The sequence below is a fragment of the Hemitrygon akajei genome, chromosome 26, assembly GCF_048418815.1.
Source record: "Hemitrygon akajei chromosome 26, sHemAka1.3, whole genome shotgun sequence".
NCBI lineage: Eukaryota > Metazoa > Chordata > Chondrichthyes > Myliobatiformes > Dasyatidae > Hemitrygon > Hemitrygon akajei.
In genome coordinates, this window is record NC_133149.1 from 35,566,704 (window position 1) to 35,587,635 (window position 20,932).

Sequence of the window (20,932 nt, forward strand, 5' to 3'; positions counted from 1 at the left end):
TACAGGTTTACACTGTCATAGAATCAGAATACAACAATATGTAACTTGGCAATGAAGAAAGGAGCTATAGTGTTAAAATCTATTTTCTTCCAAAGAATCTTCTGTGTTTACAACCATCTGGCTTAAGAAGCCCTTGAAATGGAAAAGCTTACAAAAATATAGTGGACACAGCTAGGCCCATCATGAATAAAGCCCTCCACAACATTGAGCTCTGTTGCAGGAAGCAGCATCCATCAAGTATCCTCACCATTCAGGCTGTGCTCTCTTCTCAATGCTGCCATCAGGAAGGTACAGTAGATAAAGGAGCCTCAGGACTCACCCACCAGGTTCAGGACAGTTATTTCCCTCAACCATCAGGTTCTTGAATTAGAGAGGATATCGACCCACCCCAACACTGCACTGTTCCCACAACACTTCATGTTATCAATATTTATGTATTGTATTTGCGCAGTTTGTTGCCTTTTGTACATTGGTTGTTTGCCTGTCTTGGTGCGCAGTTTTTCATCAATTCTATTGTGTTTCTTTGTATTTACTGCAAATGCCTGCATGAAAATGAATCACGGTTATATATGGTGACATATATACACTTTGATAACAAGTTTACTTTGAAATTTGAGCTGCAAAACGTTGTTTTCAATAAAAGGGATGCAAGATGTTTTACTTTAATAATTCACATCAATTATTAACAGTTCTTTGCTCATGTAGATTTAGAGAACAAACAGCTATGGGCTCTATTGTTCAAGAATATTCGATATTCAATTTCTAAAGCTGAAATGCAACAGTAAAGATAATCAACTCATGCAACTCACTATCTGCTTTTCTTTTGCTTGGAGAGACAGATTCAAGTGTTTCAAAGACACAAATATTCAAGTTCTGCTTTAAAAGAGATCACTAAAGTAGTATGAAAGTTTTTAAATTAACCTTTTGAAAAACAATGATCAAGACTGTTGCATACTTGATTATTTTCATAACATGCATCATTACATATCTGTTTCCCATTTCCTGCTAAATGCTACTAAATAACTTCAATTGAATTGGCATTCAGATGAGAGTGCTCTATTGTGGCAGGGTACACCCACAGCCCTTCCTGGAATCAACCTTTACACTTCCTCCTCAGTAGACGGCAGCAGTGAGCCATTATAAATCAATTGAGGAAACAAAAAAGTTTCAGAATCCTTGGAGGCCAGTTTAAATTTGAATTTAGAATTTTAAGAACTCCAAACAAAAATTTAGTTTGTCAAAAAAAATCAAAATACTGAAATATTCAATATGCATAAAATTATATTTAAAACCATTCCCACATTTCCCTTTAGACTGCACATTTTAAAAGCAAATACAGTTCCATTAATTAGAATCCAAGTGGTATCTCCAAGAAAAATCAAAACATATTTTACCTCTCAAATGGCATACAAATCCTTTTATCAGTTAGCCAGAAAAATGAAAAGACTCAGGTTTTGTACTCCTTATAGATTAGTCCTTCAGTTCTTTAAGTACTATACTGCATAGCTGTAAGTTTTCAATCCTGTAACCACCCTTTTACAATATACAACGCCCTTTTCAGCAATATTTAATAGATAGCAATCAGCTGCAGAAACATGGGCTGAATATTCTCCTCCCTACCCAAGGAACACTGAAGTCAATTGTGGCACCCCAACACCCAAGTTACTGCAGACATTGTATCAAAGTTGCAAACACAGCTTGGTATGGAAACACTGATGCTGATGAACTGAAAATCCAACAAAAAAGCCCTCCACACCATTGAGCACATTTGCACGGAATTTTGTCACAGAAAAACAGCATCCATCGAGGACCCCCCCACTTCCCCCACAACCAGGCCATGCTCTCTTCTCGCTGCTGCCATCAGGAAGATGGAACAGGAAGGAGCCTCAGGACCCACACCACCAGGTTCAGGAACAATTATTACCCGTCTCTTGAACAGGGGGGGGGGGGTGGTGGAAGGATAACTTCATTCACCCCATCACTGAACTACTCCCACTACCTATGAACTCACTTTCAAGGACTCATCTAATGTTCTCGATACTGATTGCTTATTTATTATTATTATTTTGTTTTGCATTTGCAGTTTGTTGGCTTTTGCACATTGGTTGTTTGTCTGTCCTGCTCAGTATGGTCTTTCATTGATTCTATAGTGTTTCTTGGATTTACTGTGTATGCCTGCAAGTAAACAAATCTCAAGTAATGATAAATTGACTTTGAACTGTGAAACCATGATTTTGTGCTCTAGGTAGCTGACAAGATTTAAATTCAAACAGTTCAGATAATCATTTCGTATTTTCATTTTTCACGAAGGTGATACAGATTAACCTAGATGTGATTACTTGAAAAGTTTGAAGACAAAATGTTCAAAGTATAAATCCACACCTGACATCAACAGTTGACTTGGCACACATTCTGCCTGCAAATTGCCTTAAAATATGTGGATATATGTTTTGTTTTACCTTGACTACTTCATAAAATTTAGAGAACAAAAATCTTAATCCTGCAGCATAAATTACACCAATTGTTTGCATTGTCAAAGTTCTGTATTTTCTTTTGAATCATGTACATAACTTGGAAGCATACATGAAATTTTCACTGTTTGGATAAGCACAAAATAAGCTATTAATTACAGCTTCCCAAATATTTCATCTCTCACTGCCCCCCCCCCCCCCACAACTTGTTCAATCAGAAGATTACATCACCACCAGTCAGCAATCACTCATCCTGTACAGTAGGTGGTGGTAGTGGGGTTATGAAATGTTTGTACCACATCTTCCTGGACATAAATAGCATCACTGGGATCAAGATAGAATGTCCACCTGCTCAATTATATTATAAAAAGCTGCTGCATTTGTTTAGAAGTTATTAATATGTCAAATTTACATCTGATATTATACATTTGTATTTATACTTTAGTTGCCATTGCAAAATAGAAAACAAGCAACTTGACCACAGCAGTATTTCTCAAATAGCAAAAAAACAAACAGAAAATCTGCTTTAATAATGCTAAACAACAGGTGCTGAGGGTTAAAGTATTGAAAGGGCACCCAGGACAATTCTTGTGCACTGGGCTGCAATGTAGCAGTGTCTAAAATGAACTAATTACCGTAGTTGAATCATTCAGCAAAAGAAAACTCCCATATTTGAAGCACCACTCTTTTGTGTGTTTTTAAAGCAGTGTAAAGCAATGAAAGATTAAACATATTAAAAGTGTGCATTCCAGAGAACAAAGCCAAAATTCTCTCACAGTCCCAACTAGCAGAACAAATTAAACTAATATATCGCCACCACATAGATCCAAGTATAAAGACCTGTTAAAATAGGCACCAAATCTTCAAAGTCAGTTTCTTAAATTTACTACTCAGGCAGTTGCTCTGGATCAAGGGTGACTTGCTTCTTCTTTAACTCTGTAGCTATGAAAATGACTAACGAGGACAATGTAGGACTCACAGTTGGGCTGGGTGGTGCCTGACAAGATCAATGGGTGGATAGTTTGTGATGTGGTCCACTCCTTCTATCACTTAGGCTGGGCTCCATGCACCCAATTCACAAACTCAAGATTTGCAGTGCCATCCCAAAAACAACTACTCCATTCTGCAAGGTTTTGGGCCAGGGATTTCCAGAAGTTCAAGACGACACTCTGTTTTTCAAGGTGGCTTTAATAACATTCATAAGCACCTAAGAAATAGGAGCAGGAGTAGGCCATCTGGCCTGTCGAGCTTGCTCCACCATTGAATAAGATCATGGCTGATCTGGCCATGGACTCATCTCCACCGAACTGCCTTTTCCCCATCACCCTTAATTCCCTACTATGCAAAAATCTATCCAACCTTGTCTTAAGGTATCTCTACTGGGGTAGCCTCCACTGCTTCATTGGGCAGAGAATTCCACAGATTCACCACTATTTTGGAAAAAACAGCTCCTCATCTCCATCCTAAACTTACTTCTCTCAAATCTTGAGACTATGTCCCCTAGTTCTAATCTCATGAACCAATGGAAACAACTTTCCTGCCTCTATTTTACCTCTCCCTTTCATAATTTTATATGTTTCTATAAGATCTCCTCTCATTCTTCTGAATTCCAGTGAGTACCGTCCCAGGCAGCTCAATCTCTTCTCATAGTCTAATCCCCTCATCTCTGGAATCAACCTGGTGAACCTCCTCTGCACCACCTCCAAAGCCAGTATATCCTTCCTCAAGTAAGGAGACAAGAACTACACACAGTACTCCAGATGCGACATCACCAGTACCCTGTACAGTTGCAGCGTAACCTCCCTGCTCTTAAATTCAATCTCTCTAGCAATGAAGGCCAACAGTCCAATTGCCTTCTTGATGGCCTGCTGCACCTGCAAACCAACCTTTTGTGACTCATGCACAAACACTCCCAAGTCCTTCTGCACAGCAGCAAGCTGCAATCTTTACCATTTACATAATAATCTGCTCTTTCATTTTTCCTTCCAAAGTGGATGACCTTGAACTTACCAACATTGTACTCCCATCAGACCCTTGCCCATTCACTTAACTTATCCATCTCTCTGCACTCTCCGCATCCTCTGCAATTTACTTTTCCACTCAATTTAATGTCATCAACATAGATACAGTACACTTGGTCCCCTTTCCAGATCAGTAATGTATATTGTGAACAGCTGCGGGCCCAGCACCAACCCCTGTGGCACACCACTCACCACTGAAACACCTATGTATCCTGATTCTCTGCTTTCTATTGGTTAACCAATCCTCTATCCATGCTAATACATCACCCCCAACTCTATACATCCTTTATCTTATGGATGTCTTTTATGTGGCACCTTATCAAACACCTTCTGGAAATCCAAGTAAATAATGTCCAGCTGTTCCCCTTTATCCACTGCATTTGTTATATCCTCAAAGAACACTAGTAAGTTTGTCAAACAGGACCTGCCTTTGCTGAATCCATCCTGCATCTGCATGATGGATCCATTGCTTTCCAGATGCCTCACTATTTCTTCTTTAATGATAGCGTCATGAATCTTTACATTATCTCCAATGACAGAGCTTCCAATAGTGTCCTTGGCATTGGACTGAGAACAATGTGGCCTGACCAATTTGTCCGAATGAGTGCAATACAGAGCTCAATTCTGGCATCATTAGTCTGGGATGGTTGCTGAAGTTTATTCACTTTGTCTGGCAATAAGTAATCTAGAAGGAGTTTACAACAAATCTTTTTTATTTACTGTCAATAAGATTATATTTTGTCTTCTCAGATTATCAAAGGTCACTGCAGCTGATTGTTATAGATTGTTGCTGAATTCTGCATGAATTCTATATCCAAATTGTTGTGTTCCATAGCAAATTAATAGAAAAATAGTACTTTATAATTTGAATGCATATTTAAGATATTGAAACATCTACTTCAGAAAGAACATGATCCAGAAAAACACATAAAGACATCCAAATAAATTTACTTCTTTGTGGGGTCTGGGGAACATTATGTTTGAAGCATAATTATTGTTCAATTTATTTGACTTTCAACTTGTGACACTGGATGGCACAATAATAAAATTCAAAGTTACGAAAAGATTTTCCTCAGTATTTCTAACAGTTCAGGAGCGTAGAGAAAATTGCATGCAAGTAATCAATTTTTACTAATCCACGACGCTTGTTAAAGCAGATCTCACCTTGTAGCATTGCAGTTCCGGATTCCTATTGCTATTTGCAGTTAGATTTCTACAAACTGGTAACACTTACTTGCATTTCAATCTAAAAGCCCATTAAAGCATACGTAATTGAAAATCATAGCCTATAGACTATACTCTTTTTGAAGTGGGGACCAGTAACTTTTATATACACTGGCCCTTGACCAATAAATCTTCAATCCACTATAGGTCCGGGAATGTGTTTTTAAAAAAATAATTACACCCTAGTCTTTAAGTTACCTTTGCATTTGCCAGCTTGTTCATCATAAACAATTCATCACTGCGGTCATCGTCTTCATCCTCAAAATTGGAGATAACATTGTTTCCATTCCCAGCCGGGTTTGACCTGGCCCATCTTTCGGGTCAAAAGGGTCCACAACAATTGGTTCAGTGCCTTTTATCTCACAACGACAAAATGGACATCCTTGACCTTCGGATTCCTAAATAAAGCACATGGAATTTAATCAGCTGTTGTCAACTGTGAAGGGACAACCAGTGCAAAGGCACTGAGGCAGTATCATGGAGCTATACCCAAAGTATCAATACAAAAATAATAGATATGACTATGCAACAGAAATGTATTACAAATAGGATATGAGCAAATACACCATAGAGGTAAACACACCCAAACTACTTTAAATATGTAATATTCTTAATTCATGACATGAGAAACAGGTTTATTTCTACTGGCATTTAATTGCTAATGTATCTTTTCTCCAGATACAAGTCTTATCTTGGGCAACCAGAACCAGAACAGCTAGTGCCCAGTGGAATTATGCAACTTGGCCTTCAGTAACTCTTATACATAAACCCGATATTAAGTGTTTTTTTTAAAAAAAAAAGATACAAGCACGGAAGCAGGCCCATCCTGCCCAACAAAACCACACCATCCAATTATGTCCATGTGACCAATTAACCCATTAACCTGTACACCTTTGCACTGTGGGAGGAAACAGTCATGGGGAGAACAACCTTACAGATTTTTTCCCATTAAAAAAATCCTTATTTAGATCTCAAGCTTCTTCTATGAGATGGTGTGATATGATTTATCATTACAAATTTCAAACCATAGCTCAGATTTTTTTAGAAAAATGTTCTAATAAATGGACAATGAGATTTGATTTGTTTACTTGTGGCTTTATTGAGCAGTCATCAATTTCAGATTCATTTTTTGATTTAGATTTAATCACATGCATCATTTCTGTTAACAACCAACATGGGGGAGCTGCTGCGACTGGGTCTGTGGCACTGTGGCTCGGGGGGGGGGGGGGGGGGGGGGGAGAAAAAGACTGCAGTAGTGAAGGAGATTCCATATTTAGAAGAGTAGACATGAGATTCTGTGGACACAATAGAAAAGGGAGGAGGCTCTGAAGAAAGAATTTAGGAAGCTAGGTGGAAAGCTGAACAGCAGGACCTCCAGGGTACTATTCTCTGGTGTGTGGCACAGGCAGCAATCCAATGAGTGTAAGAATAGGATGATTTGGCAGATGAATGCATAGCTGAGAAATTGGTGCGGGGGGGGGGGGGGGGGGGCAGAGTTACAGATTTCTAGATCATTGGAACCTCTTCTGGGGAAGGTATAACCAGAACAAAAGGGACAGGTTACACCTGAACCCAAGGGGGACCAATATCCTTGCAAGCAGGTTTGCTCAAACTGTTGAGGAGGGTTTAAACTAATTTAGCAGGAGGAATGGAAATTGAGTGATAGGGATGAGAATAGGGCAGTTGGTATACAAGCAAAGGCAGTGTGTAGTGAGACAGTCAAGGAGGACAGGCAGATAGGGCAAAATTGCAGTCAGTGAGATGAGTTGCAGTATAATGTGGGACAAAATTGGAAAGGGTGACTAATAGAGGACTGAAGGTGTTATATTTGAATGCACACAGTATACAGATAAAAGCAGATTATTTTGTAGCACAGTTAGGGATTGGTAGATATGATGTGGGCATCACTGAGTTGTGGACTACTGGAAAATGACACTTGAGAGATAATAATGGGAGACAAGGGAATGGCAGATGAACTGAGCAAGTCTTTTGTGTCAGCCTTCACCATGGAAGACACTAGCAGTATGCCAGAAGTTCGCGTGTCAGGGGCAGAAATGAGTGTAGTTGCTATTACTAGGGAGAGGTTGCTTGGGAAGCTGAAAGGTCTGAAGATGCAAGTCAGTTAGATCAGATGGACTACACCCCAGAGTTTTAAAAGTGGTGGCTGAAGAGATTGTGGAGGCATTAAAGACCTTTCAAGAATCACTAAATTCTGACATGGTTCTGATGGACTGGAAAATTGCGAAGGTCGCTCCACTCTTCAAAAAGGGAGGGGAGCAGAAGAAAGGAAATTATAGGCCAGTTAACCTGATCTCAGTGGTTGGGAAGATGCTGGAGTCAACTGTAAAGGATGAAGTTTCAGGGTACTTGAAGGCACATGGTAAAATAGGCCAAAGTCAACATGGTTTCCTTAAATAATGCCCCTTTGAGCACATAGCAGAGGCCCATACTGCAGATATCCTGTGTGCCCTGTTCACGTCATTGGACTTGGAACGCAGAGCGGAGGCCTGGTCTGCAGGTGGCCTTCATCACCCATCCACAGCGCTGGACTTCCAACACGGAGTTCAGAGTAGAGGCTTGACCTCTAACTCCTACACATCCCTGTCCCTATACCCTAATCTGACCTCATACCTCTCTTCTGTCCCCAAAACTATCCCCAATAACTTAAAAAAACAACTAAGTCTGAACCACCATTTCGATAGAGACCGGAGCTCAACTCCATCTTAACTGAAAGTTGAGAAATAGAATTCTGGTCATTCTAGAGGTTAGACATTCCCTGATCTAAAATCCAGTTAAACCATCGGCCAGCAGGGTTTCCTGATGCAGTACTAACCTAAAAAAAAACAGGACAAATTGAACCTTAAGTAGGCAAAAACAAAACCAGATATTCTTGATAAAGGAAACTAAACTATGAAAACACAGAAACCACCAAAACCTGCAATTCTTACTGTGATTTTGCATCATTTTATAATTGTATGCTCTATACATTAGCAGAGTACCATCCAATGTTAATGACTTCAACCCTATTTTAATGTGTGCCTCCAAGTACCCCAAAACCTCATCCTTAATAATGGACTCTATCCTGCCAACCACTCAAGTCAGGCTCACTGGCCTATAATTTCCTGCATTTTGTGTCAATCCCTTCCTAAAGGCTGGATCGCCATTTTCCGATTTTCCAGTCCTCAAGAACAATCTCTTTAGCTACCTCTTTCAGAACCCTGAGGTGTACTCCATCTAGTCCAGGTGACTTATTTGCCTTCAGATGCTTCAGCTCCCCAAGTACCTTCCCCTTAGTAATAACAACTGCACTCACTTCTGCTCCCCGACACACCCGAATTTCTGGCAGGCTACTCGTCTTTTCCATAGTGAAGACAAATGCAAAACACTTATTCGATTGTCCACCTTTTCTTTGTTCCACATTACTGCCCCACCAGCACCATTTTCAAGCCGTCCAATGTCCACACTTACCTCTTTTTTACTCTTTTATATAGCTGAAAACCTCTATTATTGGTTAGCTTACCTTCACATTTCATCTTTTCTCTCATCACTTTAGATATCTAGCTCCCACTAATTTTGCTATAGTGTATGCTACTTTTATGCTGCCTTTGACTTCTGACAGCCTCATCTTCCCCTTTAGAATGCTTTTCTTCTTTGGGATGAACCGATCCCTTCATCAACCAAATTACTCCCAGAACTCCAGCCATTGCTGCTTGACCCATTCTTCTCTCATGCCTCTGTGGTTACCTTTACCCAACTACAATACCAATACATCCAACTTTACCTTCTCCCCTCAAACTGCAGGGTGAATATTAGCGCATTATGATCACTACCTCCTAAGGGTTCCTTTTTTTCAATAAGCTCCCCTCAAAATAGTCTGGTTCATTACACAACACGCTTTTTCTCTAGTGGACTTAACCCCAGGCTGCTCTTTATATTAAAAAAAACTTGTAGGTATTCTACAAATTCACTCTTTGGGATTCCGGTGCCAACTTGATCTTTCTGATCTATCTGCATATTGAAATTCCCCATGACTACTGTAACATAGCACCTTTTTACATGCCTTTTCTATCTCATGTTGTACTTTATACCCAAATCCTGGTTACTGTTCAGAGGGCCAGTATACAAGTTCCATCAAGATCTTTTTATCCTTGCAGTTCCTTAACTTTACTACAAAGATGCTGCAACTTCTGATCCCATGTCACTTCTAAGGATTTGATTTAAATTTTTTTTGAACCAACAAAGCCACCTGACCCACCTGCTGGTCCTTTTGATACAATGTGCATCATTGGATGTTAAACTCGCAGTTGTGATCTTTCTTCAACCATGACTCAAGTGACGCCCACATCAATATCTGCCAATTTCTAAATGTGTTACAAGATCATCCACCTTATTTCGTATAATGCATGCATCCAATTATAACACCTTCAGTCCTGTATTGACTATCCTTTTCAATTCTGTCTCCATGTTGCCTGAAGTTCAATATCCTTCCTTTTTACTTTATTCATTCTTTTCTAAGCTATTGGAACCCAAGCCCCATTAATAGTTTAAAGCCCTATCCACAGCCCCGAGTTATGTGATTTATCAGTATGGTTCAGATGGAGCCTGTCCCCACTGGAATAGCTCCCTTTTTTCCTAATACTGGTGTCAATGTCCACAAATTCAAACCCACTTCTCCCACCCCCAATCTTTGAGCCACACATTGAGCTCTCTGATTGTATTAACCCATGCCAATTTGCACATACTCGGTTAACAATCCAGAGATCATCTTTTTTGGTTCTGCATTTTAATTTAGTCCCGACCTGCTCAAATTCCCTCACCAGAACCTTTTTTCTTTTCTTTTTTTTTTTTAAGCTCTTCCAACATCATTCTTACCCATATGGACCATGGAAACAGGATCTTTCCCCTCCCACTCCAACTTCCTCTGGAGGTCAATGAGATGTCTCAAACCTGGACACCAGATAGGCAACATAGCCTTTGGGACTCTGATCCTTGCAATAGAAAACTGAGACCATTCCCCTGACTATACCTAACATCATGAATGACTGATGTTTCACTGCCAGATGAGCTCCATGCCTTTTATGCATTCTTTGAAAGAGAGAATAAAACTACACCTGAGAGAATCCCTGCAGCATCTGGTGACCCTGTGATGTCCATCTTGGAGGTTGACATCAGAACATCTTTTGAGAGGGTGAACCCTCGCAAGCCGTCAGGCCCTGGTGTACCTCTGCAACCAGCTGGGGGAATGTTTTAAGGACATCTTAAATCTCTCACTGCTTCAGTCAGAAGTTCACACCTGCTTCAAAAGGGCAACAATTATACCAGTGCCCAAAAGCAGAGTGAGCTGCCTCAACAACTATCACCCAGTTGCACTCACACTTGTGATAAAGGGCTTTTGAGAGGCTGGTTATGGCTAGAATCATCTTCTGCCAAAGCAAGGGCTTGAACTCACTGCAATTCACCAATCGCCACAATAGTTCTACAACAGATGCAAATCTCACTGGCTCTCCACTTGGCCTTGGACCAACTGGTTAATAGCAATACCTGTACCAGGCTGCTGGTTATTGATTATAGTTCAACATTCAACACCATCGTACCTTCAGCGCTAATCAACAAGCTCCAAACCTGGGTTCTGTACCACCTCCTGCAACTGGATCCTTGACTTCCTCATCAGGAGACCAATCCAGTGCAGATTGGAAATAACATCTCTTCCTCTGACAATCAACACTGACACAATGAGAATATATAACTTAGTCTACTGCTCTACTCTCTCTACACCCATGACTGTATGGCTAGGCACAGCTTAAACATCATCTATAAATTTGCCGATGACACAAACTATTGTTGTGAGAATCTTCAGATGGTGACGAGGAGGCATACAGGAATGAGATAGATCATCTGGTTGAGTAAACTCGTAACAACCACCTAGCACTTAACATCTGTTAGAACAAAGAATTGATTGTGGATTTCAGGAAGTAGAAGCCATGGGAAACACACCAGCCCTCATTGAGGGATCTGCAATGGAAAGGGTGAGCGGTTTCAGGTTGTTGGGTGTCAACATTTCTGAACATCCATCCTGGGACCAACATAATGAAGCAATTACGAAGAAGGCACACCAGCAGCTAATTTCCATCAGGAGTTTGGGGAGCCTTGGCGTGACACCAAAGACACTTGCAAATTTTCTACAGATGTACCATGGAGAGCACTTAAGTGGTTGCACTACCATCTAATATGGAGGGGCCACTGCACAGGATTGGAAAAACCTGCCGAGGTTTGTAGACTCAGCCAGCTCCATCATAGGCACCAGCCTCCCCAGCATCGAGGACATCTCCAAAATGCAATGCCCTCAAAAAGGTGGCATCATTAAGGACCTCCATTACTCAGGACATGCCTTCTTCTCATTGTTATAATTGAGGATATACAGAGCCTGAAGACTCTCACTCAATGCTTTAGGACAACTTCTTCCTTTCTGCCATCAAATTTCTGAATGGACAATGAATCATGTACGCTACCTTATTCTTTTTTTGCACTACTTATTTAATCTGTTTTTAAATGTTTTGTATTCTAATTAATAGCTTTTTAAATTATGTATTGCAATATGCTACTGCCTAAAACAACAAATTTCACAACATATGCCAGTAATATTAAACCTGATTCTGATATACTATCCCCAATTACATTTTTCTTTTCTCGCCCCTCTTCAATGGCTCCCTGAAACACAGTGCCATGGTTTGGTTGCTCATCCTTCCAAGAGGCCCCACACTTACCCTTCCAGGGAGCAGCAATCTTAGACCTGCTGGGCAAGCTCAAGTGCTGAGCTCTTCTGGCACTATCTTTTGGACCCCCCCCCCCCCCCCCCCCACCTGTCTCACTAGCAGTCACATTCTCTTGTCCTGGCCATAGATCGAAATTGAAGTTGTTAATCTAATGGGTGTGATTGCCTCCTGAAACACAATGTCCAGGTAACTCTGCCCTTCTCTGATGCATCACCATGTCTGAAACACGTATCCCAAGGTCATAAAATTTGAGCCTTTGTTCCACAAACAATACCTACTCCAGATGTGGTCATCTGCAACCAGAATAGGGTTCCACCAGTTCCAACATCATGCAGCTGCAACACATCACCTGTTCTTGCATTCCTACTTTATTTAATTAAATGTAATTTGGTATCCATTTAAAAGCTTAAAAATTATGAAAAAAACGTTCCTGTTCTTACCTGCTACTGACCTGTGCCTTCTGGCAAAAGTCTCTTGAGCCAATGCCTCAGACTCCAACATTGGCCTACTCACATGATGGCTGCTCTGGGACCTTGGTTTCACCTTTTCTTGTGGAAGCCTTTAGGGCCAAAACCTCAGTCCCTCACTCTAGCTCCACCTACTCCAACAAAGGCCACTCTACTTAAACCTCACTGCTAATTGGCCCAAGTAAAACTCACACAACGACTCAGCTTTTCAATATTTCCCATTCTTGCCCAGGTCTTGCCCCCCACTACTCCAGAGTGAAACTCACACACGAGACTTGCTCTTTTCAATGGTTCCTGCTCTTGTACAGATCTCACTCTCGTTATTCCAAAGGTTATTTATATCATGCTGTTTTTACTATCAAACACTCACGTAGTCCTTCACTGTAATTTTGTGAAAGGCATGTCTAGTCCTGGTTTAGCGTGGTTTAACATACAACAAAAAAAATTGCTAAACTATGTTAATTTCTTATATTCACTCTATACCAATTAGAAAAAAATACATTTAAAAGAATGTGGCATAGAAATGCATTTTGGAGAGTGGTATAATGTAGACTTGAAAGATTTCAGCCCTTCTTACATGAAGAGCAATCAGTAAAATTAAATACTACTAACTGCATATAAATCACAGCTGATCCAATGCTGCCCATTTTTCAGAGATAAATTTCTATGCTTAGTTGCAATGGTGGGTTTTCCAGATGGTGTACATTACAGCCAGCTTCTGCTGGTAATGGAGGAAATGAATGTTTAGAATAGAGGATTTTAACTGAAAAACTTTTAATTCCTTATGATTTTCTAAATGTTTATCAACGATTTGTTGATGACAAATGGATTTTCACTGAGATTTACAATACACATCCTGTCTGTATTAAAACCTGCCTGCACAGTAAGACAACAGAACACCTTCAAGGAGAGCTTGCTATAAACTCATTCCCTCCTACCTGCCAGGCTGTAAGACAGGAAGTGCACATTAGGTGACCACAGGGTTCAATTTTCACATCCTTGTCATTTTCTGCACAGATCTTGCAGAGCTGAAATGTGGAGCCCATCTCACAGTAAAGTTCATATTGCTCCTGCAGAGGAGAAAACAAGAAAAGAAAATTGGTATTGAAAATCAGTACTGCAATTATTCCATTATTTGCTCTTCCTCCTGCCTTTAAGACATTCATTCACTTTTGATGAAGTTCTAGAAATGTCAACCACCCTGATACCGTTTTTGCAAGCATCTGTTCTTCACATCCAAGGCTGTTTACTGAGGTTAGGCAATAATTGAGAAAACATTAGTAATTGCCAATTATCACATTTCCCAGAGGGCTGGTGAACACCAATTAGACATGGAAAATCTGCTTATTTCATCCTATTCAGTTTGGGAATGAAGGTTAATAATAATCATCATCATCATCAGACGACTGAATTTGGATCTAAACAGCAGTTTCTTCACTAACCAGGCAACTGAGCTAACTCAATATTTCAGAATCACCCATCTCCAAGCTTGGCAATATTATGTTATTTTGCTTTCAAAAATATTTCCTTTTGCCTTTTTAGTGCATGAAAACGTCAAATATGAAGCATCATACAAGTACAAATACAAACATGGAGGATACAAATGGAACTGCACTTCACTCAAGAAATGCACTTCTCATGAAAGAGCATTCACTTTTACTTCATTGGACATGAATACTAAGACTACAAGCTCATTTTAAATATTGAATATGTGGTAGTAATAAATTATTAATTAGCTTACTATCTTGTAATTCAAAGCAGTGAAGTTCATGTATAAACATCTATCCCTCAAAATTAAGCGACAATTTACGTTCACCAATATTAAATCATTATATTATATTAAGCAATATTATACTTTAAAAGCAGCTCTCAGTGTTTGAGAGTGGGTGAAAGAGGGTAGTGGTGTCCAATATGCTTAGTTCTATACTATTTGACTCGCACTCAACATGTACATTAATGCTTTTGAAAGTGGAACTGGAATTTGAAATTTACATATGATGTGAAGCATATTCAGCAATTTAGAAAAACAAAATATATATTTATTTATACAGTGCTCATGTTGATCACAGGACACCACAAAGCAACTTACAACCAATTTGAAGTACAGTTGATGAAATCATGTGGAAAATGTTAATATATAATCTATATTTTAAGTTAATTTAAGAATTAAAATTTATTCAATTACCAGGAATAGTTATAGCATTCTTCAAATCATTCAAGATTACTTAATAAGCAGATAAGGTTTTGGCTTAACATCACAGACAAAAGACTACACTTCTAAGGGTGCAGTATTCCCTCAGTATTACACAGAAATACTAGCCATGATATACAGTCAGTGGCCACATTATTAGGTAGACTTGTACATTAATGATTGGCTCATTAATCAGCCAATCCTGTAGCAGCAACTCAATGCATAAAAGCATGCAGACACGGTTAAGAGGTTCAGTTGTTGTTCAGACCAAACATCAGAATGGGGAAGTGACTTTAGTGGCTTTGACTGTGGAAAGACTGTTAAACGGTCAGAGGAGAATGGCCAGACTAGTTCAAGTTGACAAAGGTGACAGTAACTCAAACAGTGGTGTTTGAAGAACATCTCTGAATGCACAACACATCGAACCTGGAAGTGGATGGGCATCAGCAGCAGAAGATCGTAAACATACACTCAGTGACCAGTTTATCAGGTAAAAAAACCAAATAAAGTAGCCACTGAGTGTATGCTTAATCCACTGGTGAGGGAGTTGATTTCACATTCCTGGATACAGAATGCTTGCTACAAATTAAGCCATGGCTAAAGTGGCAAAGGAATACTGATAGCAACAGGCAAGAACTAAATAATGGCAAATGGAATACAAATACGTTTAGATTAAAAAGATAACAGTACTTGGAAGTACAGCAAATCCTCTGGGAAAGCAGAGTATTTTGCACATACAAATTTATTTGATATGCATTTATGGTACCAAAGCCATAAAAGTGCTAATGGTATTTCAGGTGTAATCACAAAAGATAAAGGATATAGGACTGAACTATGAATTAACTACATAACCCACAAGATGACATCAAATATGCACACAGTATGGATAGTGCACAGAATCCCTATGATGTGGCCTGCTGTGAAACACAAAGATGGGGCAGCAAAATGAGTTCCTTTTCATTATGTTATGGATTACAGGAGAGTATCTTAGAAGAATCTAATATACATTTTAAAAGATGTAGAGTAAATACAAGTAAAATGAAACAACTCCCTGACCTACAGCACAGCCATGGACAAGGATAGGAGGACTAATTACAGTGGTGTTAGGCAGTAACTTGGGAGTGTAAATTGGGAGGTGTTCTCAGGGAAATGCACAGCAGAAGCGTGGAGATTGTTTAGGGAGCACTTGTACGGGGTTCTGGATAGGTTTGCTCCACTGAGATAGGGAAAGGATGGTACTGTGAAGGAACCAGGGTTCAAAAGAGAGCAAAAACATTTAGTCAAGGGGAAGGAGGAAGTATAAAATACAGAAACATAAAGCAGACTAGAACTCTTGAAAGCTAATAAGGTAGCTGGGTAGGAGCTTAAGAAGGGACTTGAAGTTTTCCTTAAATCTCATCAAGTCCCCTTCTAGATCTTCCAAGACATTCTACACATATGTGAAGAACAGGATGATGACAAGAGTGAGGGTAGGACTGTTCAGGGATAAAGGAAGAAATGCGCCTGGAGGCAGAGAAGGTAGAGGCAGGCCTTAATAAATATTTTGCTTTAGTGTGCACCAGTGAGAAGGACCTTGAGGAATGCACAGTCAACATTGAACAAGCTAATGTGCTTAAGTACGTTGAGGTTAAGAAAGCAGGTTTCGAGCTACTGAAAAGCATTAAGGATAGACAAGTCCCTAGGGCCAAACAGGTTATTCCCCAAGTTACAATAGAAGCAAGGGAAGAGATTGCTGGGGCAATGACAATATTCTTTGCTTCCTCCTTGGCCACAAGAGAGTTACTAGAGGATTGGAGGATGACAAATATTGTGCCTTTGGTCAAGAAAGATAATAGGGATAATCCTGGGAATGACAGATCAGTGAGTCTTGCACCACTGTTTTTCAAACTAACAGAGAGGATACTTAGAGACAGGATTTGTGGGCATTTGGAGAAGCACTGTCTTAAAGGATAGTCAGCATGGCTTTGTAACGGACAATTCACGTCTCACAAGCCTGATCAACTTTTTCAAGTAAGTGACAAAACATACTAATGAAGATAAAGCAATGGATGTGGTGTACGGTCAAGTCAAGTTGCTTTTTAATTGTCATTTCGACCGTAACTGCTGGTACAATACACAGTAAAAACAGGGACATTAGTAAGGTTTAAATGTTTCCCATGGCAGGTTCATTCAGAAAGTCATGAGGCATCATTTAAAATAAATAATTTGTTACTCAGTTAAACAGTAATTTATCTTTTATATACCTTTTTGACTATTTCCATGAAACCAGATTAATTGGGGCAGCCGCTTAACTGGGCCAACATGTACTGGTCCCAATTAACCAGAATCCATTGTATTTGGAATGAGTCACAGAAATGCAGAGAGATTTGAACTATTAATTTGCCTAGAGAGCATCAAGGAAAACAGATAAAATTGTACTTATAAACTCATTTTGTTTAAACATGAACCAGAGAATGGGCAACATGAGACAGCAAAATTTTAAAAAGTCTGAAGCAATACTGAACTTCCCAGAGAGCAGTAAATAGACTCCACACCATACCTGTGTCACTTTGATATGATCATGTGGTGTTGGCTCACACAAACCAGTCAGATCTGGATTCTGACTACGTCCATCAGGAAACAGGTAACTAAGAAAAATAGTGAATTTGAACAAGCAGGTGAAATATTTTGTCTCAATACTATACAAACAATATACTTTACATGTATTTCTGAATTACTAGTATGGTACTCCCCCATTCTGAGGAATCTACTTCTTCATTCCAGTATAATTGCTCTTTTAATGGGTCATGTCAAATTGGAAGACTGAATGAAAAGTAAGATTTAAATTTTATTGTAGTTTAAGCCATTATTTCAGCACATCATAAATATTAGTTGGAAGATGAGGGACTATGTATTAGTACACCCTACTTCTATGAGTATTTTGAAATACGACAAAGGATTCAGAGAAATGAATACGATAGTTCCAGGTGTATAAAGCTAATTTATGACAGCAGCACAAGCAACGATTACATGCAGATGAGGCTTATATGTGAATTATCTTCTCGATTTTTGAGACTTGTAAAAACTCTACTATTAAGTTTATTAATGTATAAAAACTTGAATAATAGGAACAGCACCACAGAGAATTCAAACCATGGTGGATTCAGTGCAACAATAAAAGGAAAACACTCCAAATTATAAACAACCATCAATAATGAATGTCTGAAGTGTCTTAATAATTTGATTTCAAAAAGAGATCATTGAATTCTAGATTTGTTTTTTCCAAAAGCTCCTTTAAATTTCCTGTAACTTCAGATCGGACAATAATTGAAATCTCACAAGTTATACTTTACCACAAGTTTCAAATTGAGATCTGGTGATCCCAAGAGATGCATAATGACATGCAAAAATCTGGGCACCCCGGTCAAAATTTCTGTTGCTGTGAATAGTTGAGAGTAGAAGATGAACTGATCGCCAAAAGTCATAAAGTTAAAGATGAAACATTCTTTTCAATATTTTAAGCAAGAATAGTGTATTATTTTTGTTTTGTACAATTTTAGAGTGAAAAAAAAAGGAAAGGAGCACCATGCAAAAGTTTGGGCACCCCAAGAGATTTGACTCTCAGATAACTTTTACCAAGGTCTCAGACCTTAATTAGCTTGTTAGGGCTATCAAACCTTGTCCCAAAAATCAGCAGCCATGGGCTCCTCTAAGCAGCTGTCTAGCACTCAAAATTGAAATAAATGATGCCCACAAAGCAGGAGAAGGCTATAAGAAATTAGCAAAGCATTTTCAGGTAGCCATTTCCTCAGTTCGTAATGTAATTAAGAAATGGCAGTTAATAGGAACAGTAGAGGTCAAGTTGAGGTCTGGAAGACCAAGAAAACTTTCCAAGAGAACTGCTCGTAGGATTGCTAGAAAGGCAAATCCAAACCCCTGTTTGACTGCAAGAGACCTTCAGGAAGATTTAGCAGACTCTGGAGTGGTGGTGCATTGTTCTACTGTACAGCGACACCTGCACAAATATGACCTTAATTGAAGAGTCATCAGAAGGAAACCTTTCTTGCATCCTCACCACAAAATTCAGCATCAGAAGTTTGCAAAGGTACATCTAAACAAGCCTGATGCATTTTGGAAACAAATCCTGTGGACTGATGAAGTTAAAATAGAACTTTTTGGCTGCAATGAGCAAAGGTATGTTTGGAGAAAAAAGGATGTAGAATTTCATGAAAAGAACACCTCTTCAACTGTTAAGCACGGGTGGATCGATCATGCTGCAGACAGTGGCACAGGGAACATTTCACTGGTAGAGGGAAGAATGAATTCAATTAAATACCAGCAAATTCTGGAAGCAAACATTCTGTCTGTAAAAAAGCTGAAGATGAAAAGAGGATGGCTTCTACAACAGGATAATGATCCTAAACACACATCAAAATCCACAATGGACTACCTCAAGAGACGCAAGCTGAAGGTTTTGCCATAGCCCTCACAGTCCCCTATCCTAATCATCATCAAAAATGTGTGGATAGACCTCAAAAGAGCAGTGCATGCAAGACAGCCCAAGAATCTCTCAGAACTAGAAGCCTTTTGTAAGGAAGAATTGGCAAAAATCCCCCAAGAGTTGAAAGACACTTAGTTGGCTACAGAAAGCGTTTACAAACTGTGATATTTGCCAAAGAGGGCGTTACTAAATACTGACCATGCAGGGTGCCCAAACTTTTGCTTCGGGCCCTTTTCTTTTTCTGTTATTTTGAAACTATGAAAGATGGAAATAAAAAAGTAATCTTGCTTAAAATATTAAAATGTGTCATCTTTAACTTTATGCCTTTTGGAAATCAGGTCATCTTTTACTCACTTAGCTATTCACAGTAACAGAAATTTTGACCGGGATGCCCAAACTTTTGCATGTCACTGTATGTCTTCAATTATCTGTGGAAACTACATTTAGACTTCTCACCATCTGAAAGCAGGGACTCCACTCTTCACAACAATTGTGCCAAGAAATCTGTATTATGCATGTTTTGTTCTTACCTTTTTAGATGATTACTTCTGCAATAAAAGCTGAATTTTTAGTTTTCCATTAGGATGAGAAGAAACTATAGGATTGTTCAAATTATTCCCCTTACAAGGATCCTCAATTGAAATGGCTGAAAATAATTACCCTGAAAGGTATAGTTGACAACAATCCAATCTACTTTTAATTGCAATTTATATAATTACCACATTTTTACAATTACCACATACATTGTCAACCAATGGGAGGAGAACCAAACTAGACAAGATTTCCTTACAGAAATAAAATTATGATAAAACATAAATGGTATGTCTGTATGATCATGAATCTATACTGAACATGCTAACAATTTCCTATGAGAATGAAAAAGTACTTAATTGCATAACACTTTAAAGTATTCTAGAGGGAGGAACAAAACGTCCTATACAAATTAAAAGAATTTCTTTGTTTAATTGTTCAAATAAAGACATAACTTGCGTCTTTTGAAAAACTGAGCAATGTAATATTAGATAATCCTTTTGAGTATTGCAAAGGTAAACAATGATTATAAATTTTCACTGAATATACCGTACTCCAAGAATACTAGAGTGCATCACTAGAACTTCCATTTACTACCTTCTCTCAAATTTGATGGACATTTTTTTTTTTTAAAAAAGCATTAAAGATGATAAATATCATAAAGGCTCATATCCAAAAGTAATTGAGATATGTAAAAACAATAGATTCTGCAGATGCTGGAAATCCAGAGCAATACACACAAAATGCTGGAGGAACTCAGCAGGTAAGGCAGCA

At 39.0% G+C, this 20,932-nt stretch overlaps 1 protein-coding gene across 1 annotated transcript in view; it reads right to left on the reverse strand.

Moving 5' to 3' along the window:
- The window catches only part of cbl (Cbl proto-oncogene, E3 ubiquitin protein ligase), a 147,294-nt gene that overhangs the window by 21,935 nt on the left and 104,427 nt on the right, over positions 1-20,932 (reverse strand). Inside the window, 4 exon segments of the mRNA XM_073029876.1 lie at positions 5,896-5,982; positions 5,985-6,114; positions 13,895-14,026; positions 17,687-17,774. Of these exon segments, the coding sequence (XP_072885977.1) occupies positions 5,896-5,982; positions 5,985-6,114; positions 13,895-14,026; positions 17,687-17,774 (437 nt within the window).